At 32.0% G+C, this 27109-nt stretch overlaps 3 protein-coding genes and 2 long non-coding RNA genes across 6 annotated transcripts; 2 read left to right on the top strand and 3 right to left on the bottom strand.

Moving 5' to 3' along the window:
• Positions 1 to 2459: 2459 nt before the first annotated feature.
• LOC108740037 lies at positions 2460 to 9912 on the bottom strand. The gene is made up of 2 exons (XM_018474208.2): positions 9486 to 9912; positions 2460 to 3225 (listed from the first exon to the last, which is right to left on the bottom strand). Exon 2 carries the CDS (start codon positions 3221 to 3223, stop codon positions 2615 to 2617), a length of 609 nt encoding a protein of 202 aa, XP_018329710.1. The 5' UTR covers positions 3224 to 3225; positions 9486 to 9912; the 3' UTR covers positions 2460 to 2614.
• Positions 9913 to 18459: 8547 nt separating this feature from the next.
• Positions 18460 to 25479, top strand: LOC112906416. The gene is made up of 4 exons (XR_003232322.1): positions 18460 to 18539; positions 23870 to 24029; positions 24973 to 25107; positions 25273 to 25479. It is a non-coding gene; the product is annotated as an uncharacterized LOC112906416 (long non-coding RNA).
• Positions 19680 to 20850, bottom strand: LOC108740032 (glucose-induced degradation protein 4 homolog). The gene is made up of 4 exons (XM_018474203.2): positions 20509 to 20850; positions 20171 to 20338; positions 19862 to 20094; positions 19680 to 19799 (listed from the first exon to the last, which is right to left on the bottom strand). The coding sequence occupies exons 1-4, from the start codon at positions 20653 to 20655 to the stop codon at positions 19736 to 19738; spliced, it is 612 nt and encodes a 203-aa protein (XP_018329705.1). The 5' UTR covers positions 20656 to 20850; the 3' UTR covers positions 19680 to 19735.
• Positions 21387 to 23717, top strand: LOC108740065 (serine-threonine kinase receptor-associated protein). Its single transcript, XM_018474257.2, has 5 exons — positions 21387 to 21568; positions 21711 to 22001; positions 22685 to 22809; positions 22914 to 23163; positions 23352 to 23717. The coding sequence occupies exons 1-5, from the start codon at positions 21454 to 21456 to the stop codon at positions 23552 to 23554; spliced, it is 984 nt and encodes a 327-aa protein (XP_018329759.1). The 5' UTR covers positions 21387 to 21453; the 3' UTR covers positions 23555 to 23717.
• Positions 25480 to 25955: 476 nt separating the features above from the next.
• LOC108740035 lies at positions 25956 to 27109 on the bottom strand. Of its 2 annotated transcripts, XR_001938266.1 has the most exons (4): positions 27020 to 27109; positions 26708 to 26854; positions 26331 to 26503; positions 25956 to 25997 (listed from the first exon to the last, which is right to left on the bottom strand). It is a non-coding gene; the product is annotated as an uncharacterized LOC108740035 (long non-coding RNA). The 2 variants fall into 2 exon arrangements; XR_001938265.1 differs by lacking the exon at positions 25956 to 25997 and having other exon boundaries at positions 26033 to 26503.

Below are 27109 nucleotides of genomic sequence, written 5' to 3'. Positions count from 1 at the left end.
TGGATTATCAGGGATTTCTTTTTCGTTCAAATTGGTTTCTTGTATACTTGGAAAAACGCTTGTCTTTAATAAATTGTTGTCATCAAGATTTTGAAATAAATCCAATAGTGATAACGATTTTTGCTGCCTGTTTTCCTTATCTTCCGAGGAAGTTGGACGCGTTGGGGATGCCATAATAACAGTCGAAACTACGTAAATTAAAAATAGTAGTTTTGTTTGGGACAACTCCATTTCTGGAAAGTAAAAAACATTAATCAATTAGTGTTGGTCGTCTTAAGAATTTTGAATTAATTATAGAGAATGTATGCATCCATAAATAAAATGTAGCGGGCGCCAGATTCTATTTTTAGACTTTTTGATCTGTAATAGTACCTACGGGTACGTAAACAAACCCATTTGTCATTATTATGGCCTTGATATGGTATAAAGTTAGTCCTTGGCCATCGTAATCGTAGTGTAAATCCTCAAAAAGGTATTTCTTTTATGCATGATAACTAATTGACTTAATTGCTGTGGATAAGACACATTTTCTTTAGAAATTCTACTGGTTGAACCCGTTTAATGTGAACCCACGAGAAAAATAATTTCCAATCGCCGTTTACAGCGGTTTAAACGGATTTAAAGAGGATGCCATAATTAAATAAATAAATAATTGTAATACTGCCCTGTTCAATCCGGTACGATGCTGTGTGGTCAACCGTTTGCATGACCCCTTGCACTGTATTCTGTTTTGTAATTTCACTTCAAATTACTTGTAAAATTTACGACTATACTTTAAGGGTCGATTGTAATTCCATTTATCACCTGTTTAACTTAAACTTAAGTAGTTTCAGCCTTTTTTTATTGTTTTTGTTATTTTTTCTATTGAGTTACGAAATTTTGAGTTAAATTGTAAAATAAATAGCATTCTAACTTTCTCTGCAGATAAATTAATTTATTACCGTGTTTAAGACACTGTAAACTGAGATTAAGAAGCTGCTCAATTAAAGAAATTAGTTTTGCACCAAAAAATACAAAATTTGATTTTGAAAATTATATGAAAAATAAAAAAGTTTTACCACTTTTTTTGCCGTAGTCGTAAAATGGTTGACCTTTTTTATTTTTTTATCAGATTTTTGATATCTACAATTTATTTTGATTATATCTTTCCAACGAAGTGAAATTTTCTTAGATGCATAAAATTGTGGATGTTTTTTAAAATAGGCATTTATGAAAATCAATTTATAATTTATTTTGAAGGCAATAAGTTATCTCTATCACCACCAAATGTACTGGGTGTTTAATTTTTGTTTTCATGTACCTTTTTTATATCCCATCTATCAGAATCCGATTTAATCTGAAATTAAAATCTGCAACAATGATGCCTCGCACGTTGAACACGTACGTCAAATAATAATTATAATTATAACTGGTGCTTGGTGATAGTATTAATAATTTTAGAGGTTCGTTTTAAGACCATCGAATTGCAACCGTAGGCACACTTGATATACAGTTAAGGCAAAATCTTCACCGAACATAGAAATTGCACATTTCTTAATTTTAGAGGTTCGGTTTAAGACCATCGAATTGCAACCGTAGGCACACTTGATATACAGTTAAGGCAAAATCTTCACCGAACATAGAAATTGCACATTTCTTAGTGATAGACCAGACTAGACTCTCAAAATCTTTTGAACAAAGGGTTGAAAGATGGCGGTCTGCGAAATTCAGCTCCTTTTTAAATTTTCGGAACGGTTGGGGCTGTAAAAAGTATTGTTACGGATTCTGGTAAAGTGTTTTTAATGTTTTGCGAACAATGCCATCATCAAACGTCTTCTTAGATGATGATACAGAAGTACCATTTCGTGCTGTTATCTGCTAGTTTGGGCCCTTGGCTTATCCAAATATAAATTCACGAAGAAATGCCACTAATATTAACGATGTAGTTGGTAAGTTTTTAGCTGTTTATAATAATTGTTTTTAAATGATATTTTCCAAAAACAGCGAATACATGTACTTGGCCATTGTTGTTGTGGCAAGGTATTTGTTACACCATGTATGATATTCATAAATTTTAGCCAAATTCTTTACTAAACATGTATTTCCTTTCCTATTTTATAAAGATAAAACCAAACTATGTGGGGTTGGGGTGTCGTAAAAAAAACTTCAATTTTTTTATACACACGAAGGGTAATCCTTAAAGAAATTACTATCATTCCTTAACAAAGTAAAACAAAAAAATAGGTTTTTATTGTATTTATAAGTTAACCATTTAATATTTATATTTACATTATTTGCTTATAATGTAGTAATAAATTAATATTCTTAATTATCCTAGGATTTAAAGTTCTAAAGTGGCAATAAGTACCTATAAAAACATTTTGTTTAGGTTGACAAACTTTGGTTTATACAAGACTTTTATAGGGGGGGGAGTTATATTATATTATATTATGATATAAATANTAGGGGGGGGAGTTATATTATATTATGATATAAATAAATGCAATAATAGTGATTTTCCAAACACTTTGGTCTAATATACAAGTACAATGGTAGCAACGAACATGATTATTGAATTTAGGAAATAATTATGTAATTTACAAATCAATATTAATAAATGCATAAGTCAAAATCGTCAAGGATAAATGTTTTGCAAAATATCCCCGTATATAGAATTGTAGGTGTCTCTTAAAATATAAACGTCTTCAGGTTTTCCATTGAAACTAAATTTCCCGGGTATCCTATAGACGGGCGAATTGGCTAAAGTCTGAGGCTTTGGAGTGGTTTTAACAGGTGGGGGTTGAGGTAGTGGGGCGATGTCCTGGAACGGGTCAATTGCCCCGCTCCATTGATAAATCGCGGTCGGTTTTCCGTTTGCAAGAAAATTAACGGGCAAATTAACAAATTGAGAGATTGGGGTTGGTGGGGGAGCTGGCTGAGAGACGTATCCCAAACCTGGAACGAACATATAAGGATGGGGGGGTAACCGGATGTAATAAATAGGGGAATTGAATGGATTATCAGGGATTTCTTTTTCGTTCAAATTGGTTTCTTGTATACTTGGAAAAACGCTTGTCTTTAATAAATTGTTGTCATCAAGATTTTGAAATAAATCCAATAGTGATAACGATTTTTGCTGCCTGCTTTCCTTATCTTCCGAGGAAGTTGGACGCGTTGGGGATGCCATAATAACAGTCGAAACTACGTAAATTAAAAATAGTAGTTTTGTTTGGGACAACTCCATTTCTGGAAAGTAAAAAACATTAATCAATTAGTGTTGGTCGTCTTAAGAATTTTGAATTAATTATAGAGAATGTATGCATCCATAAATAAAATGTAGCGGGCGCCAGATTCTATTTTTAGACTTTTTGATCTGTAATAGTACCTACGGGTACGTAAACAAACCCATTTGTCATTATTATGGCCTTGATATGGTATAAAGTTAGTCCTTGGCCATCGTAATCGTAGTGTAAATCCTCAAAAAGGTATTTCTTTTATGCATGATAACTAATTGACTTAATTGCTGTGGATAAGACACATTTTCTTTAGAAATTCTACTGGTTGAACCCGTTTAATGTGAACCCACGAGAAAAATAATTTCCAATCGCCGTTTACAGCGGTTTAAACGGATTTAAAGAGGATGCCATAATTAAATAAATAAATAATTGTAATACTGCCCTGTTCAATCCGGTACGATGCTGTGTGGTCAACCGTTTGCATGACCCCTTGCACTGTATTCTGTTTTGTAATTTCACTTCAAATTACTTGTAAAATTTACGACTATACTTTAAGGGTCGATTGTAATTCCATTTATCACCTGTTTAACTTAAACTTAAGTAGTTTCAGCCTTTTTTTATTGTTTTTGTTATTTTTTCTATTGAGTTACGAAATTTTGAGTTAAATTGTAAAATAAATAGCATTCTAACTTTCTCTGCAGATAAATTAATTTATTACCGTGTTTAAGACACTGTAAACTGAGATTAAGAAGCTGCTCAATTAAAGAAATTAGTTTTGCACCAAAAAATACAAAATTTGATTTTGAAAATTATATGAAAAATAAAAAAGTTTTACCACTTTTTTTGCCGTAGTCGTAAAATGGTTGACCTTTTTTATTTTTTTATCAGATTTTTGATATCTACAATTTATTTTGATTATATCTTTCCAACGAAGTGAAATTTTCTTAGATGCATAAAATTGTGGATGTTTTTTAAAATAGGCATTTATGAAAATCAATTTATAATTTATTTTGAAGGCAATAAGTTATCTCTATCACCACCAAATGTACTGGGTGTTTAATTTTTGTTTTCATGTACCTTTTTTATATCCCATCTATCAGAATCCGATTTAATCTGAAATTAAAATCTGCAACAATGATGCCTCGCACGTTGAACACGTACGTCAAATAATAATTATAATTATAACTGGTGCTTGGTGATGGTATTAATAATTTTAGAGGTTCGTTTTAAGACCATCGAATTGCAACCGTAGGCACACTTGATATACAGTTAAGGCAAAATCTTCACCGAACATAGAAATTGCACATTTCTTAGTGATAGACCAGGCTAGACTCTCAAAATCTATTGAACAAAGGGTAACACCCCTCAAAAACTTTAAATTGCCTTTATTGAGCTTCAGTACATTACTTAATAATTTATATGAAAAGATGGTTAAAGGTATTTGGTTCCCTTTAATAAGGGTACATCATCATCATCATAGGGTCGTCAGTCCTAAGACTGGTTGGACACGTACCTCCACTCTTTCCTATCCTGAGCTAAGCTTCGCATTTCCCTAAAACTAGAACAGCCCACATCCTTAACTATTTGCAAACAGTAATCTAATCTAGGTCTATCTCTACCCCTCCTAACCCCTGTTTTTGCCTCTAATATGTCTCTGACTAGACCTTCATGTCTAAGAAGGTGTCCTACCAACCTATATCGCCTATTTTTCATTGACTTCCATAGAGTCCTCTGTTCTCATATTCTTTCCAATACCTCTTCATTTCTAACCTTTTCTACCCACGATATCCTCATCATCCGCCTATAACACCACATTTCGAACGCTTCTAACCTTTTCTTTTCCGCCGCTCCCACTGTCCATGTTTCACACCCGTACAACGCCGTGCTCCAAACATACACCTTTAACAACCTTTTTCGAATTTCTAAATTAACCGTTCGCGAGCATAGAAGTGACTTCTTTTTATTAAAGGCGACACGACCCTGCGCTATCCTCTGCTTTATATCCCTACTACTCCTTCCATCCTGACTTATCTGACTTCCTAGGTATCTAAAATCAGCCACTTCTTCTAATTTTTCGTCTCCTATCTTTATATTCGCTCTTTCCCTACTTTTTCTTCCCTTGCATACCAGTATTTTAGTTTTACTTTTATTTATTTTCATACAGTACTGATCTGTCAGTACCGCTTCCATTTTATTTAAAGCTATCTCTAGGTCCTCCTTGCTAGATGCTAATACTGCTATATCATCTGCAAATCTAAGCATACTAATCTTTTGCCCTTGCACATCTATCCCTACAGTTGTACTGTCTTTAATGATGTTGATGGCGTCTTCGATGTATAGATTAAAAAGTAGCGGTGACAGTGTGCATCCCTGCCTGACTCCCTTCCTAATATTTACTTCTCTACGTTGCATCCCCAGCTCTATAACTGCCTGTTGCTCTTTATACAAACTAAGTATCACTCTTCTATCTTTGTAACACATCCCTACATTATTTAATATATATTTAATATCTTGTCCCATTTAACATTGTCAAAAGCAATAAGGGTACAAGTAATAGAAAATTCTTATGTTCTGTTATCTACTCGCCGCTAGTGTATGTGATCTTATCGATGCTATATACGCTAGTGGCGAATTGATAGCCCAACATAAGGTTACTTCTCTTTCTAAAAATACGTCATATTTTCATATAAGCAATATATAAATGCAATTTAATGCAAAAGATTTTGCGAATTTGTCTAGTTTAAGTCAGTTTTCGGAGAAGCAGGTCATATTTTCATATAGAAGTGACTAAAAAAACATATTCCACACTTTCACCAAATTAAAAAGAAAAAATACCGACAAAATATTTGTAATGCGTAATTTATGTGTGCAGCAAACATTTTGCCTTGTCTGTATATACGTTTATATCGACTAATTATTGTTTAAATTTTGCCTTGCACCGTGTAAATCGAACTAAATCTAACAGGTCCCCTTTCAAAAACAAATCAGCTTTTTATTTGCCGAAAACAAAAACGCAACGTTAGCAGATAACTGTTCATCAGTTTATGAAGATGTTAATGATTTCTTAAATCCGGGCGTCGCTCACGCGATTCTTCTCTTTTTTTTAATAGTAATTACAATGGCGTTTGTTTCAAGACTCGGGTACTACCTGTTGTAAATAATGAATCTGAATTTTACTGAAGCTTTCGAAAAGAAATTATTTCAACGGCATGGTAAATGAATTCTGTTTTATTTTGGTTTGTTTTGCGATTCCTACAAGCCCAATACACCATCGGAATTGAAAACAATGTACAGTGCATTTCATAAATCGAAACTTAATACGTCATGTAAACAGCTGACGAACGGAATTAGAAGACATTGCTCTCTCTCTTTTTTTTAATAGCATTTTTCTTATTCTTTTCAATGTATGATAGCAATATACTCATATGAGATGGCTTATAGGGGCAGGAGGGGTTTCCTGTGTGTACCCACCGAGATGTACTTGATTTAATTTACAACCTCTTCGTAATGCATAATTTTATGCATTGTAAGTTTTAAAAAGATCGAAATCTGATTATTAATCATTAGCGTTAGTGAAATTATCTTAAATTAATAAAAATGAGACGGATCGAATGATATAAAAGTGCGGCACGTGCCCCCGTCCGAACGATCGCGGCTACTCTTCTTTAATTATTGTAATTACCAAAGGCTGCTGAATTGTTAGGCGCTATATAAAGAAGTCGTCGAGCGAGAAATTCCACTAATGAGAACTCCAGTTTTACGGTAATTATTGACGCCTTGCAACCGTTATTGTCCTATATAATCACCTAACCGTTTCATTAATTAGTGATATATCGCATACTTTAAAAATATTTTTATTGTACGTTTTGCTTTTATTGTTTTTTTTTTCTTCTTCTGAAATTCATACCAGATCATTGTATAAAATTTGCGTTCTTAAAATTTCTGTAGTGTCTATTGTAGCCGATTTGCGACGTATACGCTTAAGTCTATTACAACCGATTTGCTACGTATACACTTAATCACCAATAAACAAATGTTTTTACAAAAGTGGTCTGGAATCATAGGCCATTTAAACGAAACCTTATTTTTTCTATGTTTAAACACTGTGTGTATAATAAATCAAATCTGAAATAGGTAACAATTTTTGCTGGAAGAATTTTTTGATTAAACTTTTTGAACATATTGCGAACTTTTTGGGTCACCCTGTATATAGGGGACATAGGTATAGATGTAAGGGACAATACAGCATTACCACGCCTGCTTTCCTGAATTAATAGAACTAAAATTTAATAAACAATATATTTTTATTATATTATTGGTCGATTGTTTAAATTACAAGTTATACGAACAATCCTTTAAGTTTCCTTTGAATACTGTTTTAAAATGTCTTGAGTTAATTATTTTGATGGATTACAATTGGCTAATGAACCTAAAGATAAGAAAAAATGTATTCGCGTGTAAATTGTTTAGAATGGTATTGTTATTATTTCTGAGCTAGTTTCCATGGTGAGTCGTTATGGGGTAATAAAAGGGGTAATAAAAGAGTGTAATGGAACAGTTAATTATCTTAAAATAAAAGCTGTTTCACAAATTCATTATTGCCCATTAAAAAAAAAATTGAATAGAAACAAAAGAGTTTATTGATGCATATTAAATTTTATCATTTTGTTATGTTTAGCGTTAAACTTGCTGTAAGTTAGTATATGCGGGTAACATTTCATAGGTTCTCATTGACTAAAAAGACGGTTAGGTACACCACCGTTGCTAATCCTGGATTTTCCAACAGGAAGTGGTTGTTAATAAGAAGATTAAAAAAATAAACATTAACTACGCGCGTTAGGTGCAAATAACAGTTCTATCTTTAATTCTCTTGTTAGCACTTGCGAGTAGATAATTTTTCAATAAACGGTTTCTTGTGTTTGCCTTTCTAATTCATGTACGAAAAAATAAAGTGTTGTCGTCCGAACTAGCTTTGAACCGTGTTATTATACTTTTAAAAACAGATTTCTTCTTTCGAATTCAAAACACATTTTACTAGATACCTATGCGAAAACATTCGGTTGTTTGTACGTGATTTTTATCTTTTTCGAGTACTAACTAGTAATCTAATTCGTCTAGCTAGTAGGTTATTTAATTAAAACAGTGACTTACAATTAGATCACCTCTGACAACCTTTGAAATTTGTAAAGAAATCAAAGTTGTATAATTTATTCATATTAAAACTTAATCGACATTTTTAACGTACTTTGATAATGTATCTCAGCAGAAGGCGAAACGTCAATCGGGTTTTATACCAAAAACTTGATTTCTTTGCATGTAATTCACATTTAGTGTCTATAAAAATTTGACATCAATAAAAGGTGTCTCTTTGCAAGGACTAAGCTTAAACATAATAAAAAACGCACATAAAATATTAATTTCACTTTCGTTTGTTAAAAAAATATTTACTTATTTTTTTCAAGTATTCCAAACAGCTTACGTATGATTGGAAGACAGATTTCAAGGAAAATATTATTTGAATGATCATACTTGTAATGCCAACCTACACTTCTTTCTTTAAATAAATTAATTATTCTAGTAGCAGATAGCAGTCGTCTACCTCAACAAGTAATATTGAAATATTTCGTTTCTTTTGCACTATGCATCATAAATGAGGTGAATGAATATTACCCTTTTTTCAGCCAAGGCTATTACTTTTGCAAAAAAAAATAAAATATTAATATCGATTGTACATTGACAATCGGGATTCTAAAAGGTGACTCTTTTATTTATTTATTTGTGATTAGGTTTTTCAAAAACTTTTTCAAAATTCAAGAAACCCTTATTCGTCGGTTGGTCTATACACTAGTGGAGAGTTGATAACCGAACGTAGGGATATTGTATTCGAAGCAAACATCAGAGGGCGGTATCATCTTTTTAAAAATTTTACAAAATGGTAAATTCGTACAAATAACTTCAGACATCTTTTCATATAATATACATACATCACAGTTAATTCTTTTTGGGTATATGTTGAAAAATGTAAGAGAAAAGTAACATCGTCCCTCTCTCTCGTACTCTTCTAAAATTTTGCTAGCCAAAAATTCAAATGATGACTTTGACATTTATAATTGCGAGAAAAAGAATTAAAATTGTTACTTTCCTTGAATTGAATAATAAATTTCAAAATGCATCAGTTACACAAATAAAAATGTCATTGCAGGCGACAGGTACTAATCAATTTTAATATAAACATTAACTACCTACATAAATAATAAAAATGATACTAACCTTCTATTAGAAGTTCCAATCAGCGATACAGTCAATTAATTAATTGTACTCCCGAAGAGCGATTAAATAGCGGTCGATAGACGTCCTTGTGCGGCCTTGGATTTCAAATACGACCCGGCAAATTGTTGAGACGTTTTTGTAAGATAGATGGTACAGTCCGTAATACCAAGTGTGTGGTGTGGAGAGAAATGTACTTTTTATTATTTGGCGAAAAGCCCATGAAGACGAGACAACCCACGACCACTACTTCATACCGGACAGACAGTAACAAAAGTAAAGTCCGGACTACTGAAGACCTAACACCGTCTAAAACTTATTATAACGAACGATAAGTCGATCAACAGACACACACACACTACAAACTCCTATTGGCATGTAGGATTGATTGGTGGTACTTAGGTCGCGTACAAGAAATGGTACCGTTCAACGACGATGGTACTGCTTTATAAGAAGAATGAAATGGAGTAAGCGGGGAGGCTGGTGACCAAAATTCACTCAATTTGATTGACAAGAAAGAAAAGTCGAAAATATCACGTACTCTTTTAATCGGGAGTCATTCGCTACAAGCGAGATTATTTTACCCAAGATTACTATTATTAATAGTTCTGACCCATATAATGGTCCATCCTGAATATTAACTTAATCCAATACAACCTATTTAAAACCATAAACATTCGCCTTTGCATAATTCAATACGCTCTACTTAAACCACTAATTATTGCTAGTATTGGGGGCAGTCCCTCTAGACTACGTCGAAAGGAAGGTAAAGGGTGGAAGTCCTTTTTTAGTTTCCTTTTAGGACGGAATGAAAACAGACGTTTGTCTAAGTGATCCAAGGATATCATAGAAAAAGTTGGCAGGCGGACCGGGAATCGAACCGGATTCATGCCGATTGCTAGGAAACAATCTAAACCTCTAGGCTATGTCGCTTGGTCCTTAAAATATAAAACGATTCAGGATTTTTACATAAAGTGTCTTGAGCTAACTGAATAGAAGTTATTGTCAACTTTGACTGACCAGCAGGGCTCATTAGGTCCGTTGAAGGTTCCTTTAAGTACGGAACCCTAAGTTATATTTGGGTTACATTATAGCACATAGTTTTGATTGTTTCAAAAGATCCCTAAGGTTGTGGGTCATGCATGAAAACGTGGTTCTTAAAACTGATTTTTTTTTGGTGATTTTATTTCTACCTTATTGCTTACATAAAATTTCTCCCAAAAATTTTAATTCTTTTTTAAATTTCGTACGTGAAAGCATTAACACATATAATTAGCTACGTCCGGAATTAATTTTTGGAGGTTTACTAGGCTAATGGGTCTAATTTATCAGGTACCTTCAACAGTCTAACGCCAATTAAGCGTTTTTAAACCATGATCTCCTAATAGTAATGCTAATAATAATAAGAATAATTTATTATTTATCTAAGCATGCAATAATAATAACGGTATACCGAAACCGAATGAAAAACGAAAGCACCCACCACGTTGGAGCGCCTTAATGACGTTGATGCTTTTAACTTTACAGCGAGCACTCACTGATTCCTAAAAAAAAATTGCAAATGCGCTTAGTCGTTCTCACGAAATGGGTCGAATTATTATTTTAGCTAATTGATTCTTTCAGTGCCCCGGGCCGTTCCGTTCAAAAATATTAAAAAAAAAAAAGGACAGGGGCCTTAATTATGTCTGTGCCACAACCGAAGACGTAAAACTTCGTACGTTTTTGTTGTATTGTTTTTTTAATATATTTTGTCAGAAATTTCATTGAAAATTTTTAAAGCAATATGGAGAAAGCAACATTTTTTATATATCTAACTAACAGGCGCTACTTTTGATAATTAGGGTAATTTCTTGATTGAAAATTGCTAATCTGGCGTATTTAAGGTGGTAAACAACAAATTGAAAAAAGGGGTAGTCTAAATATCTACATGCGCGTGTATAATTGGTTGCATACATCTTAATGAAATGTTATGACATATGACTATTACATTTTTACCTGACGTGCATAATTGGTTGCATATGGGTGATATATGCGGTTTTTAGTAAAGTTTATTAGTTGATAAGTTAATAAGTACTTTGAGAAATTTCTTGAACATCAAGAAATCCTTTCCGCAATGGTTTATACTATATGAAATATTATTCTGAAAATTAATTTTTGAATTTTTTATCCACTACACGCTACCTCAAATTAATGAGGGAAAAAAATATCTAAATTGTATGTATGTTTAATCATAGTATATTCAGTATATAGTTACATTAGTTCGACGAATCGTTAACCTTGTAGGTCGGTTGGTCGTGGTCACCTCTCGTAGTTTAATGGTCAGAACATTGGTGCGTAAAGCCAAAGGTCCCGGGTTCGATTCCCGGCGGGGGTGTGACAACAGCAACAATTTTTCCCTCATTAATTTGAAGTAGCGTGTAGTGGGTAAAAAATTCAGAAATTAATTTTCAGAGTAATATTTCATATTAAACTAACTCACTTCTAAAAAATGTCTAAATTGTATGTATGTTTATACTATGTTTTAAATCTTTATTAGACCAATATGGTTTTTAGATGATATTAAGCAGAAAGGTATCTTTGACTGATGCCAAGTGTCATTAACACCACCTGCAAAAAGCTGTAACAACCATTGTATTTATAATGCATTATCGCACATACACTTTTAACGTATGTACCCAAGTAACTTTGTAAAGTACAATAAGCCCAAGTTTGGCCACATCATTTGCATATCTTGTTGTGGAATGTTTAATGTTTCCATTAGTAAGTAGTTTTGTGCAAACTAGTTTTCGCTGTCTTAATCGATTCTAATTTATTTACCATAACTAATTTAACTATAGTTGAAGATGCTTTTTTTTTTTATTTCGGAAAACATAAAAGAAATAGCGTCCCATACAAAATAAGAGCCGACTCTAATGTAAAAAAGATATTGATTATATTAAATTAAATAGGTATTATTTAAAAAATATTAATCCGTTTTTTTCTGCTGTTAGCTAATAAATTGTAAGTTTGTCACTAATCTGGGAGTTCAAACAGATCAAGAGGAATTAAATTGTGTAGTTGTTAGATTATTCATTTATTTTCTTATTAGTGCAGTAAATTTATACACTTATATACATATGTATACTTGTGTTGGTGATATGATAACCGTGTTACTACAGTTACTTTCACCTAAAGAGTGGAGAGCATTAAAAATATGAAATGGCTTCCTTGATGAAGGTCAAAATTGGTTTTTACATCGAAGTCTTCTGTCAATTAATAACGGTTCATAAATTGCATTAAAAATGTGGCGAATGTTTTTTTTTTGTACGCCTCTCACATTTGGATCCTTATCTTGAACAAATTAGCACCAAAATTAATTTACCGGAAAATATACAATATCTATAATAGCAGCTACTACCAACTCCATAAATAGCATTTTTGAATTAATCTGAGAATAAAGAAGTATGTCAGCTATTTTAAAATGTGTTGATCTAGTTTAATTGCTATTAATATGCTAATAAAATCCGTTTAATTGGAAACTATTTTAGCAAAATATTTAAAATAACCGGAAGTTGTAAATGCCACTTAATAATAATGGGTAATCAGTGATTGACTCTGGTCTTCTAATGGACTTTTGAAAATACTTTTTTCAAATTTTATTTTTTTATTTATTTATCAATAAATTACGTAATGATAATTGAGGAGGGGAAAGCCCAGTCGTCCTATCTGGTCCTCTTACATGGGGGGCAGGTGTTTGGGGAGATAGATGTTAACTTTACTTATCAATATCAGAATTTATATAAAATTTAATCAATATTGGAAATTAAAAAACATCTTTTTAATTGAAGTCTAAAATTTTTGCAATTACGTAGTGGTGGTAAGAGGGTAGAAGGGTTCATATCACGCGTTACTTTGCCGTTACGTGGGGAAGGGGGAGTTTAAATATTAATTAATTATTTTTTTTTATATAGCAGTATTAGCATCTAGCAAGGAGGACCTAGAGATAGCTTTAAATAAAATGACAGATCAGTAGGTACTGTATGAAAATAAATAAAAGTAAAACTAAAATACTGGTACGCAAGGGAAGAAAAAGTAGGGAAAGAGCGAATATAAAGATAGGAGACGAATTATTAGAAGAAGTGGCTGATTTTAGATACCTAGGAAGTCAGATAAGTCAGGATGGAAGGAGTAGTAGGGATATAAAGCAGAGGATAGCGCAGGGTCGTGTCGCCTTTAATAAAAAGAAGTCACTTCTATGCTCGCGAACGGTTAATTTAGAAATTCGAAAAAGGTTGTTAAAGGTGTATGTTTGGAGCACGGCGTTGTACGGGTGCGAAACATGGACAGTGGGAGCGGCGGAAAAGAAAAGGTTAGAAGCGTTCGAAATGTGGTGTTATAGGCGGATGATGAGGATATCGTGGGTAGAAAAGGTTAGAAATGAAGAGGTATTGGAAAGAATAGGAGAACAGAGGACTCTATGGAGGTCAATAAAAAATAGGCGAGATAGGTTGGTAGGACACCTTCTCAGGCATGAAGATCTAGTCAGAGACATACTAGAGGCTGAAACAGGAGTTAAGAGGTGTAGAGGTAGACCTAGATTAGATTACTGTTCGCAAATAGTTAAGAATGTGGGTTGTTAAGGATTTGGACTCTTCTAGTTTTAGGGAAATGCGAAGATTAGCTCAGGGTAGGAAAGAGTGGAGGTACGTGTCCAACCAGTCTTAGGACTGACGACCTTATGATGATGATGATGATGATGATGATATTTGTTTTAATGTTTTTTGAAAAAAATACCTCCCCCTCTTTATACATAATATTGCGTTGGTTGGGTCATAGTTTGTATATGAAACGAACATGATCGAGGAAACTGCGAGCAGCCACAAAACGTTCTAGTTATTTGTAGCAAAAAGCGATCAGAACGTGGAAAAAAAGCCTGAATTAAATTCTGATAAGCGTCAATAGGTTTATAGAATATTTATAGCGGTGTATTGGTAATTAAGAACATTTTTAACATCGTCGTGACATAATACCAGTCTGTAATCGGTCCATTCTTGAGCAGCATCTTCCGTTAGTCATCTCTATTGAAAAATACAACGAGATATTTAAGTAGACGAGAGTTTGTCTGCCGCAACATCTATGCAGTTATAATTGTTATGGTAGGTACTTTTTTGTCGAAATTCTAGAGCTGTCGATCGTTTTAATAAATAATATCATGTAGAACTCGCAAACCGCTACACATATAATAATATCTATTTATTTATTGTATCAATTAAAGTAGACCTGTTTCCATTGACACACTGCTCTATAAATGGTGCAAAGGACACGAGGAAAAAAGGTCCTTCGGATAATGTGGGTATGGAGGGGGTGGGGGGGCAAAAATAGCATATGGACCATAGGAGGGAATTCTTTGGTTTTCCTGACTAGGAGAAGTCAGTAAGATTATCGTGGAACTCAGAGCGTTTTGAATTAATATAGTCTAAAATTTGCAACCGCCCACACCCTTGGTTCTTGCAAAATAAAAAGCTGACTACGTCCCTGTCTTGTAGAAAAGCATTCACGAGTATCATGTCGTGAATTGCATTTTTTTTTTTTATTTATATTAATAACTAGCGACCCGCCCCAGCTTCGCACGGGTGCAATGCTGATACTAAATATGTAAATTTTTGAGAAGGGGAAATCTTCAAAAGATACCCCCTGAACATACTAAATATACTGCAGAATGAATTTATATACAACATTCACAGTTGTTTTGTCATTAGACAATACATTACAATATGCATTTTAAATCTGTAATATCTTCGAAAATATTCATTTAAATTACATGCTGTAAAGGGGCATGTTGATTTATATTAAATGCACTATGTATTTAAGGTACTTGATTGGATAAGAATTAATGCTGTATTGCTTAAAATGGCTTCGTAAATAAGCCATTATTTCTCATAAAAAGTAAAAGATAAAAATGGCTATTGTGGGTTATCCGTAAGAGATAGACATATACCATCGCGGACTTTTTGTAGACCCTTTTAAGATGTACAATATTGTAGTACATTATTTTGATCAATTCTCGTAGGGTTCAGCCAGCGTTTGCAATGTCAGCGCAAAAAATGTGTTTATTTACGACATCACATTAGAAACCTCTAAAATTATCAGTGTTTCCCTACTATATTATGCATGTATTATACATATAAACCTTCCTCTTGAATNAATTTTATAGTTGAAAATTATCGGGGTTCAGGTTCAACCCCCTGTTTAGAAACCTTGTTAATAATTTTTTAATAAATTGATTTCTCCCTTATTGAAATGAGCTGAAAGTATTAAAATGTATTAAAGTTGTTCCAAGGCATTGCTGATAAGAATTTTATAGTTGAAAATTATCGGGGTTCAGGTTCAACCCCCTGTTTAGAAACCTTGTTAATAATTTTTTAATAAATTGATTTCTCCCTTATTGAAATGAGCTGAAAGTATTAAAATGTATTAAAGTTGTTCCAAGGCATTGCTGATAAGAATTTTATAGTTGAAAATTATCGGGGTTCAGGTTCAACCCCCTGTTTAGAAACCTTGTTAATAATTTTTTAATAAATTGATTTCTCCCTTATTGAAATGAGCTGAAAGTATTAAAATGTATTAAAGTTGTTCCAAGGCATTGCTGATAAGAATTTTATAGTTGAAAATTATCGGGGTTCAGGTTCAACCCCCTGTTTAGAAACCTTGTTAATAATTTTTTAATAAATTGATTTCTCCCTTATTGAAATGAGCTGAAAGTATTAAAATGTATTAAAGTTGTTCCAAGGCATTGCTGATAAGAATTTTATAGTTGAAAATTATCGGGGTTCAGGTTCAACCCCCTGTTTAGAAACCTTGTTAATAATTTTTTAATAAATTGATTTCTCCCTTATTGAAATGAGCTGAAAGTATTAAAATGTATTAAAGTTGTTCCAAGGCATTGCTGATAAGAATTTTATAGTTGAAAATTATCGGGGTTCAGGTTCAACCCCCTGTTTAGAAACCTTGTTAATAATTTTTTAATAAATTGATTTCTCCCTTATTGAAATGAGCTGAAAGTATTAAAATGTATTAAAGTTGTTCCAAGGCATTGCTGATAAGAATTTTATAGTTGAAAATTATCGGGGTTCAGGTTCAACCCCCTGTTTAGAAACCTTGTTAATAATTTTTTAATAAATTGATTTCTCCCTTATTGAAATGAGCTGAAAGTATTAAAATGTATTAAAGTTGTTCCAAGGCATTGCTGATAAGAATTTTATAGTTGAAAATTATCGGGGTTCAGGTTCAACCCCCTGTTTAGAAACCTTGTTAATAATTTTTTAATAAATTGATTTCTCCCTTATTGAAATGAGCTGAAAGTATTAAAATGTATTAAAGTTGTTCCAAGGCATTGCTGATAAGAATTTTATAGTTGAAAATTATCGGGGTTCAGGTTCAACCCCCTGTTTAGAAACCTTGTTAATAATTTTTTAATAAATTGATTTCTCCCTTATTGAAATGAGCTGAAAGTATTAAAATGTATTAAAGTTGTTCCAAGGCATTGCTCATAAGAATTTTATAGTTGAAAATTATCGGGGTTCAGGTTCAACCCCCTGTTTAGAAACCTTGTTAATAATTTTTTAATAAATTGATTTCTCCCTTATTGAAATGAGCTGAAAGTATTAAAATGTATTAAAGTTGTTCCAAGGCATTGCTGATAAGAATTTTATAGTTGAAAATTATCGGGGTTCAGGTTCAACCCCCTGCTTAGAAACCTTGTTAATAATTTTTTAATAAATTGATTTCTCCCTTATTGAAATGAGCTGAAAGTATTAAAATGTATTAAAGTTGTTCTAAGGCATTGCTGATAAGAATTTTATAGTTGAAAATTATCGGGGTTCAGGTTCAACCCCCTATTTAAGAACCTTGTTAATAATTTTTTTAAAAAAATGATTTCTTCCTTATTAAACCAACTGAAAGTACCAAAATGTATTAAAGTTGTTCTAAGGCATCGCTGATAAGAATTTTAAAGTTGAAAATTATCGGGGTTCAGGTTTAACCCCTGTTTAGAACCTTGTTAATAATTTTTTAATAAATTGATTTCTCCCTTATTGAGATGAGCTGAAAGTATTAAAATGTATTAAAGTTGTTCTAAGGGATCACTGACAAGAATTTTATAGTTGGAAGTTACCAGGGTGTACTTTCAGCCCCCTATTTAAAAACCTTATTTGTACTTAATGAGAAATGATTTTTTGTTTCTTATTAAATAATTTAATGTACCAAAGTGTAATAAAATAGTCGTGGCTGGGCACAAACTAAATATATGTGGCTAAGACATACTAGTTAATATTTTAAAACCCTTTCTTGAAAACTGAGTTTTTAATAAAGAAATTGGAGCTACTACTACTACTACATTAACGATGTGAATACTTTGCTGTACAGTGGGTTGCCTACAAATGAAGGATATTTTTAAAATTTACTATTTTAAATTCAAATTATTATAGTACATTAGTGGGAAATTAAATAGTTGCGCTATAGTCTAGATAAAAAAGGAAATGTTACAGTATGAATGGAAATTTGTAACAAATTTTTTCCATTTTAATAAAATCTATCTAAATTTAATTGGTACATAAGCAATCTAAGTATCATAGCATTAAACGCTGTTGATATAAATAAAAGTTTTTCACTTTATTTTGGATTTGGATATGTAAGTATTTGTACGTTATCCACTATACATAACGATTTTTTTATACGATAAAACGTCTCATAATGTGAACAGCATATTAATGAATTATCCTAGGCAAACTTTTGCTTGTGGAAATGAATTACTATAGGTCTTAATTTTTTATTTATGTATACTCATTAGATACGTACACTACATACTCTACAGTTTGTTAATTACTTTTTATTTTGTTTTTAATATATGGAGTAAGGTTTACAGTTATATTCATTCTTCTAAAAGAGATTTTAAGAATTATTAAAACTTGTTCATATTTTTTTTGTTAATTATGTTTTTGTTTTTTTACAGTTTTCCTGCAACCAAAAAGATAACGTGTCTGATGATTTAATGAAGGAGCAACGTTAAGATGGATAATGGTGAGTAAATAATAAGTTTTGGTTCACTAGATTCATAAGGACATTTTAAGAATTTATTATTATATTAATTAATTATTAAATTGAAAAAGATGAAATTTTGTCAAACAAAGTAACAATATATTCTGAGGATAAGACAGGCAAAGACAGTAAATAAAACGAACGAATAAAACAATTCAAAAATATATTCAATACNTATACAAATATATTATCAATTAAAAGAAAAAACAAATTCAGCCGAAAGTAATAATAAATAATTGGGAAAGAAAAAATACAAATAGTACCTATTTAAAACGTGGCACTGCCAACGGTGAATGAATATCAACATCGAAAATTAAATTAATAATTTAAATAAAAAAAAAGTAAATAATAACGGAAAAATTACATCTTCATTTTTTTTACCTAATTACAAATAACACCTCTTCTGCAACTATAAATAGACAGACAGACTTATATGAGGAGGTACAAATCAGTAAAAACTAAACTAGTTGTTAAATTGTTACGTTTGATTTTTGGTTATTGCAGGTTCGAAAGCGATTTTACATTTAAACGATGAGAAAAAAATTATTATTTTCTGCACAGTCAGAATTGCTATTTGTTTAACTTAACAGAACCGGCCTCACGTTACATAATACGTTTAATGAATCGATTACTGTTTTTGTAAAATGTAAAACATGATAAGTTTCATTGTGTTCCTTGATGGTGTTACATTACCAAGCAGGAGTTGAAAATAAGGGTAGGCATTGCTTCTCTGTCAGTCAACTTGATCAATAGCAGTAAAAAGTTGCCAGAAAATTAAAAGAAAACAACTTTTTTGATAAAAGCAGTTCTATGAATAGATTAATATAATAAAATGTTAGATAAGGGTTAATTCATACGAAAATAATATAAATTCTCAACTAATTATTTAAATTGATTGGCAAATTTGAAAGAAAACTGATCAAGCTTTACACTATTTTAAGTTCCACTGCCAATATTTCAAATTAATCAATGAAAATTGAAAAAAAAAAATGTGAATTCATCAAATATTAATCGACATTGAAAGCATGAACAATGATGTTGAATTAAATGGAAATTCTGTTATGTTAGTTTGTCATGTGACATGTTAATAATTATCTTTAGATAAAAATCAGAGAGATTCAATGACATTAGCAACAGATAATTTTAATAAATGAAAACTTATCATTATTTAAAACACTTCACCTAAATTCATAAATTTGTATGCTGTGTTCGGGAACATGCCTCAAATTCAGGGACTGATACCTACAAGAAAAAGAAAAAAATATGAATTCACATAGAACTCTGGAAAAGTCAAAATAACTTACCATTCTGACGTTCGATGGTAATAATATCCTTCTATAGTGGCCTTAGATTTCTGAAAACATATGTAATAAAATCCAGCAAACGAAGCTCCACTAATGTCTTTGATTGTATGATCAGGCACAAGAAAGTGTTCCTTCCATCTCATGAATATAAAATCTGTCTCTGCAAGGGCTTTATAATCAAAGTTGTCCGAGTTAAATGTCTTTGCATACTGTGAGAATGACGAAAATTTGCTCTATAAAATACATGGAGATATAAAAAATTTTAGAGATATTAGGCATTGTCATTACATTTTGCTACAGCTCTCATACCCAGTGCTTTCGGTCAACTTCCTCATCTGCATCCCATTTACGTGTTAAGAATGGATACTTCTGACTAATGATTTCCCCATCGAAAAACGTCGTAAGGGTCGGGTACTCATCGGTTAGGCCGTTTATTTGTAAATATCCACATAGGTACGAGTTCTCTTCATCCACATGCTGTAATAGACATGACACCATATTTCAAAAAAAAAAAACAAGATCCTATTTTTAGTGGTGAAGTTAGAACTTGAGAGCAATTGCGAACTAGTATTTATAATAATATAATTTTATTTTATCAAATTGAAATACGCCAAATCATCTGTTACAAAACAAAGAAAATTTCTAACCTGTAAAACAACTTCCACTTCGTATGAATTCCCTTTCGACTTTTGGAAGCCTTGAAATCTGGAGCCGTTGTACAATAAGGACTTGGTTACACCAGGTTGCTTCGAATTTGCTGGTGGCGGAGGTATTATATCCACTTTAACTGGCATATTTCACATTTATCTCGATAAGATTTGAGCTTAACGCTCCTAAAACACTTCCAAACAATGCAAAAGACTTGCAAATATGGCTTCTAGTTTCTTTCTATTGCGTTTGAGGAACAGATTGAACAAGGACGTGGCGAGAGTGGGAGAATGATAAACTGCGAGAAGTATGTGGAGTGCGACAGAGAAATCTAGAGCTTCCTGACTTTCTCAAATTTAGCAGCTAATTAAAGAAATTTCCATATACAAGGAACATTCATAAAGTTTGGGAAAAGTTCATTAAAATTAAAAAAGCATTTAATTTTATTCAAGAAATTTAACAATTACGCGTCAACAATACAATGGTTGAAAATATTTCCATGTAGGCATTTTTTGTGTTTAAAAACTATATTATTTCTAGTTATGGGAGCTATGGTTTTTACTGTACAATACAATAAAAACATTCTGTATTTTAAGTTATTTATTTAAAAATGAATTTTACGAATTACTTGTTAGTTTTTTGCTGTTTTTATAGTGTTTAAATGAATTTTATGTTATAATCGAAGAAGTTATAATTTTCGTAATATAAAATTTAATAATTTTAACTTTATTAAGTTGTTACATGGTCAAGAAATATATTTAGGGTATACTCGGCTCTTTACTTTTAGAACGTACTTGGTATTATTTAGATGTTTATCCCCCCTCTTGCTGAGACTGTGTGACGTTGTCGTCTGTAGGGATCTGTCGCGCATTCGCGGTCAACTTCAGTTCAATTTGTGGACTCGTGTAAGTTGTGCGGATGATTTTGTGTTGTGTAAATAAAGAATGGCGAATCTGCGACAAACACCTTTAACTTGCAGTGGTCATACTCGTCCAGTGGTTCATTTAGATTTTAGTGGAATTACAGAGAGCGGTTACTTTTTAATTTCAGCTTGCAAAGGTAAGTGTTTTCCATACTTTACATTTCGTAGGTATTGTAACCTTGTTTAGTGTTATTGGTTTCCTTGGCCTGGTTTTTTGAATTCTTAAGATCAACCTTTGCTGTTGCTGTTGATGTGTTTAAATGTTTAATTCTTTGGTAGATGGAAAACCAATGTTACGTCAAGGAGACACAGGCGATTGGGTTGGTACGTTTGAGGGACACAAAGGGGCTGTTTGGGGGGTGGCTTTGAATAAAGAAGCAACGAGGGCTGCTAGTGGAGCGGCAGATTTTACGGGAAAAGTTTGGGACGCAATCACTGGCGAAGAATTACATTCATTCCAACACAATCATATTGTTAAGAGCGTTAACTTTTCCAAAGACAGTCATAAACTTGTAACTGGGAGCAATGAGAAACTGGTAAAAATCTTTGATCTCAACAAACCTGATGCAAGTAAGTAATATTATTATGTCTAATCACTTGTACACGTGTTAGGTTTTAAGTTAAGTATTGATTAAGTACATAGATGTTTTTAAGACTCATTTTATCTTATCTCATCATAAGACTAAAGCAGTAAATAAATAACACATTCTTTGCATAAAAAGTAAATATGTGTATTGTTTATTTGCTGGAATTTAATTTTATGAAGTAATTATATGTGTACATTGCATATGACCATAATCCATTAATATTTTATGTTATTGAGAAGTTATTCTAATTTCTCGAACATATTCCTTTTTAATTAATACGCCCTGTAAGTGCCTTTGTTTGTTCGGGTAATTTCTAGTTAGCTGTTGAAATTTTATCACCTTGCACTTATGATGTTTTAATTTTTTAATTTTATTCGTGTCTGGTGCAGCCTTGATGCAGGTGACATTGACTTTGTTTTTATGCATTGCATGCAGACAAGTATGAAAAAAAAAATAACGTGAAGGTGAACTGACTGTCTCTTTTGTGTCCTATAGTTGTTTATTAAGTTAAAGGAATAAAAAATGCTAATTAAGTAGAGGACTGGAACTGGAATTAATTTTCACCCGGTTGTTTACTTGTAAAGTCTTATTTCCTTGAACGTATAATAAGAAACGGAAATACACAAAAAGCATGTCTCTGAAGGTCGGTTTAATTAATTATTTCAGATCCTGCAGTGTTTAGTGGACACACGTCTGGAATAAGGCATGCATTGTTTTTCAGGGATGATGCCCAACTTGTGTCGTGTGCTGACGATAAAACGTTGAGGGTGTGGGATCGAGCATCTGGAAAGGTAAACGTTTATTTATTACATTTTATAAAATAAGGCAGAATAATTTACATTCTCGGCTGTGTTAATAAAATAAATAGACAGTTTTATGGTTTGTATTTTTGCAGGAGGTGCAGAAGATCGACTTTTCATCTATCCCAAATAGTTTGGAGGTGTCTAGGGATGGCACGGTAATAACAGTGTCTCATGGTAATATAGTGACGTTCTTAGATTCGCTTTCATTAAATATGATAAGGGAGTATCCTCTTCCAACCACTGTTAATTCTGCCTCCTTACATCCGGATAAAAGCATCTTCGTGGCTGGTGGAGATGATTTCAAAATGTACAAGTTTGATTATACAACAGGCACCGAAATTGGTACGTTATTCAGGAATAAAAAGCCGCACTTATCTGCAACTCTTACACGATTTATTAATTTCTACAGTTGGGAACTTACAATAGAATTGTCAGATGATTTTGTGCTATTTGTTGCTTCATAACTGTTACTATTTTATTATTTCATTTTAACAACTGAAGAAATTGTTTACATTCTCTTGCATTTTCAGAGTCTTTTAAAGGTCATTTTGGTCCGGTACATTGCGTAAGGTTTTCCCCTGACGGTGAGTTGTACGCTTCCGGATCCGAAGATGGCACTTTGAGACTTTGGCAAACTACAGTGGGTAAAACATACGGATTATGGAAATGTATTGATACCCAGCAACTAAACCACGAACCCCTTTCCCCACCTAAGGAAGTTCCTGCGAGTTAAACTGGACGGAATCGTTATTTTTGTTTTGTTGGACTGATTAATTAATAATATATTTACCAATCACGGTTTTTGGCCAGAAAAAAATATAACAAAAAAATTGCGACCAGTGACATCCCGAAGTTATTATTGTGATTGTGCGAAGTATTAATAAAAAGCAAAAGCCGGAAATATTAATAGTATTGTTATTAAAAATTAAATTATGAACTAAATAAATGGTATTTCTGTAAAGGGTTCTTTATTTTTAGTATAGGTACCTCTATTCTTTTTATTTATTGCTGAGGCTTCATATTTACCTTATTTTTTATTTGTCTACAGGCTTTTAGTGGTTAAATATTTCCCAAGATAGGCACTTCATATACCGTAAACTTAATTGGGTGTTGGGCATTAATCGTAGCAGACTTGGGAATGCTGAAGTTCCTGAAAGAATTCCTTTCCTTAAGCCTGCTCTGCTAGTTATTATTATTCTTTTGGAGAGGTAAGATAGAACATTAACATCAATATTTTGCCTTTAATTTAACATTGGATAACTGAAATGATTGATAGTTTTGATTGTGAAAATACTTTTTTCATATAAAAATAGCTCAAAAAACTATTGCAACCTATAGTCTGTAGAAAAAAAGTAGCAATAATTTATACTTCAGAGTATTTATGTACTTGTTCATAAGGATATTAGATTTTCAACTACAATTTTAAAATCTAAAATTGAATTTTATTGCAAATCAAACATCACTGTTGTGTATGTATAATATCGTGTTTAAAATTGTTAGGTCTGAACTCCCTCCTACAATCTTTCCAAACAAAAATATTTTAGTAATTTTTAACAATTTTAACACAATATCGACAATCTTGCAGTCCCAAATCATCATAAAAACTTTTTTTATTTATTTATCACTAATTACTTCAATATTTGTTCGTTTCTTAAAGGGTAGAAAAACAGTGTTACTTTTTGTGTATTTGTATATATAACTTTTGTAATTTGTGTGAGAAATTTGCATGCAACCGGATTATCAGTAATGTGTATAAGGTTGCATATGCAATGTTCTTTCTTTAACTCATCTGACATTTTTCTTTTATTTATGATCTATTGCTTGAAGCAATTCCTTAGAACAGTTCAGTTAATCATAGTTAAATGTGTTATAAGTTCCCATAAGCGTGGAAAATTATGTCGCTCATCTGTGGTGACTGCATTTCACGATTATCTATGTTCTTTTTATGTATTTCTTTGGCATTAATTGACATAATTGCATATAATTGTTTCCGGTTTGGCTTCGAGAGTTTGGACGAGGTAACGCCAAATCTCCATTTTAATTAAGTTAATAATTTACTATTTTACTTGCTTTTCAGTGCTGATTTTTATTATTTTTCATGTTTAATTGATATAACAGTGTAATTAATTAATTATTCTTATATTTCTACAGTTTATCCGGTAATTGTGGGAGAGAGCATTGGAGTCCATCTCGGCCCTAATGAAAAAGTCTACTGTAATACAGATATTGCTGGACTTCTTTGTTCGCTATTGAGTTTTTACCTTCGACGATTTTGCAGTGAATAAGGTGAGAATACTTGTGTTACAAAGAAAAAGACTCGTTATTACTTTAATATTTTATTACCCACATTTTTCCATAAAGGATAAATCCAGTTTTTTCTAATTTAGTTAAGTTTTTCATGCTTCATTTATTTGTTAGTGTGATTAATTTGTTTTTCTTGTATTCCTACAGATTGATCGGTAATCAAGAAAGAAAGAGAGAGAGAACACTGGAGTTCATTGTGACCCTATTAAAGAAGTCTACTGTGATGCAATTCTTCCTGGACTTTTACACGTTCTCTGTTGATCTTCCACATGGACGATTTTGCAGTAAATTAAGGTGAGAATACTTATATATATCTTCAGATAACTTCAATTTCTTAGACATTTATAACTTGCTTCAATAGACAACTTTTAAACAACGTTTCATAAATGGCAGATGCAGAATTAATGTGGAACAGATTTTTCCATGAGTGTGCATGTTACTGATTTACTTGATTTAAAAATGGTAATTAATTACTTTTTCTTGCCTGTTTNCTATGGGGTCATCTTTGTCTTCTCCAACGTCGATCTGAAACAGATACAGTGGCAAACAGATTAATAAAGAGCAATTAAAATTGATTATATCAAGTATTCTCACCTTAATTAATTGTAGAACGTAACATTCTAAAGTTTACAGGTGTGAAAAATAAACCAACTCCAGGAGAAATACTGTAGCAGAGAATTTGTTATTTCAGTGGAATTCAAATAAATATCCAGTTGCTCTCACTCATGGGTTGAAAATTAACTGCATGATGTTACAAGGCGAAGACGAAACAGCAAAGCAACAATATAATCCACGAAAGACCACACCCATGTAGACATTGGCTGTTTCAGTATAACCAAACTGAACATTAATTCTCTCATTTATTGTATAACCTGCAGAAATGGACAAAAAAAACATATTAATTATACTTATAATTAAGAAACACAAATAAAAACGCATCAAAAAGCAAGTAAAAATAGCTAAATTATAAAATAACAAGCGTTACTTTCACGCCATTTTACATTACAACCATAGATCACGACGACAATTTACGATGCAGACAATAGAAAAAGATTAAAACGAAACTCCATAGATCAATGATAAATGTCAATTTCTTCTGTGGAAAATAAAAACTGTCAAGAGATACATACATGTAAATTGTTAACAGAAATTTCATAACAGATTAATAAAGAGCATTTAATATCAATGAAGTCATGTATTCTCACCTTAATTAATTGTAGAAAATGGCGTTCTAAAGTCTGCCAGTGTGATGAGTAAACCAAACTAGGAGGGATACCACTGCAGACAAATTGTTCTACTAGTCGCTTCCAATCAAAAAGCATCGGTTGTTTCAGTAGCATCAAAATTAACTGCAATTCCTTCTCATTTGTGGGACAATCTATATAGAAACAGGCAAGAAAAAGTAATTAATTACCATTTTTAAATCAAGTAAATCAGTAACATGCACACTCATGGAAAAATCTGTTCCACATTAATTCTGCATCTGCCATTTATGAAACGTTGTTTAAAAGTTGTCTATTGAAGCAAGTTATAAATGTCTAAGAAATTGAAGTTATCTGAAGATATATATAAGTATTCTCACCTTAATTTACTGCAAAATCGTCCATGTGGAAGATCAACAGAGAACGTGTAAAAGTCCAGGAAGAATTGCATCACAGTAGACTTCTTTAATAGGGTCACAATGAACTCCAGTGTTCTCTCTCTCTTTCTTTCTTGATTACCGATCAATCTGTAGGAATACAAGAAAAACAAATTAATCACACTAACAAATAAATGAAGCATGAAAAACTTAACTAAATTAGAAAAAACTGGATTTATCCTTTATGGAAAAATGTGGGTAATAAAATATTAAAGTAATAACGAGTCTTTTTCTTTGTAACACAAGTATTCTCACCTTATTCACTGCAAAATCGTCGAAGGTAAAAACTCAATAGCGAACAAAGAAGTCCAGCAATATCTGTATTACAGTAGACTTTTTCATTAG

This window comes from Agrilus planipennis, unplaced genomic scaffold (assembly GCF_000699045.2).
Source record: "Agrilus planipennis isolate EAB-ADULT unplaced genomic scaffold, Apla_2.0 scaffold263, whole genome shotgun sequence".
NCBI classification, from domain to species: domain Eukaryota; kingdom Metazoa; phylum Arthropoda; class Insecta; order Coleoptera; family Buprestidae; genus Agrilus; species Agrilus planipennis.
This window is presented reverse-complemented; position numbering and strand designations above follow the sequence as displayed.

Excerpts from the sequence above, each read along its gene's own strand:
- LOC108740065 (XM_018474257.2), top strand. The coding sequence starts at position 21,454 with ATGGCGAATCTGCGACAAACACCTTTAACTTGCAGTGGTCATACTCGT. Across the intron at positions 22,002-22,684 it reads TCTCAACAAACCTGATGCAA|ATCCTGCAGTGTTTAGTGGA; the intron begins GTAAGTAATATT and ends TAATTATTTCAG. Across the intron at positions 22,810-22,913 it reads GGGATCGAGCATCTGGAAAG|GAGGTGCAGAAGATCGACTT; the intron begins GTAAACGTTTAT and ends GTATTTTTGCAG.
- LOC108740037 (XM_018474208.2), bottom strand. The coding sequence starts at position 3,223 with ATGGAGTTGTCCCAAACAAAACTACTATTTTTAATTTACGTAGTTTCG.
- LOC108740032 (XM_018474203.2), bottom strand. The coding sequence starts at position 20,655 with ATGCCAGTTAAAGTGGATATAATACCTCCGCCACCAGCAAATTCGAAG. Across the intron at positions 20,339-20,508 it reads AAGTGGAAGTTGTTTTACAG|CATGTGGATGAAGAGAACTC; the intron begins GTTAGAAATTTT and ends TGTCTATTACAG. Across the intron at positions 20,095-20,170 it reads AAGTTGACCGAAAGCACTGG|AGCAAATTTTCGTCATTCTC; the intron begins GTATGAGAGCTG and ends TGTATTTTATAG.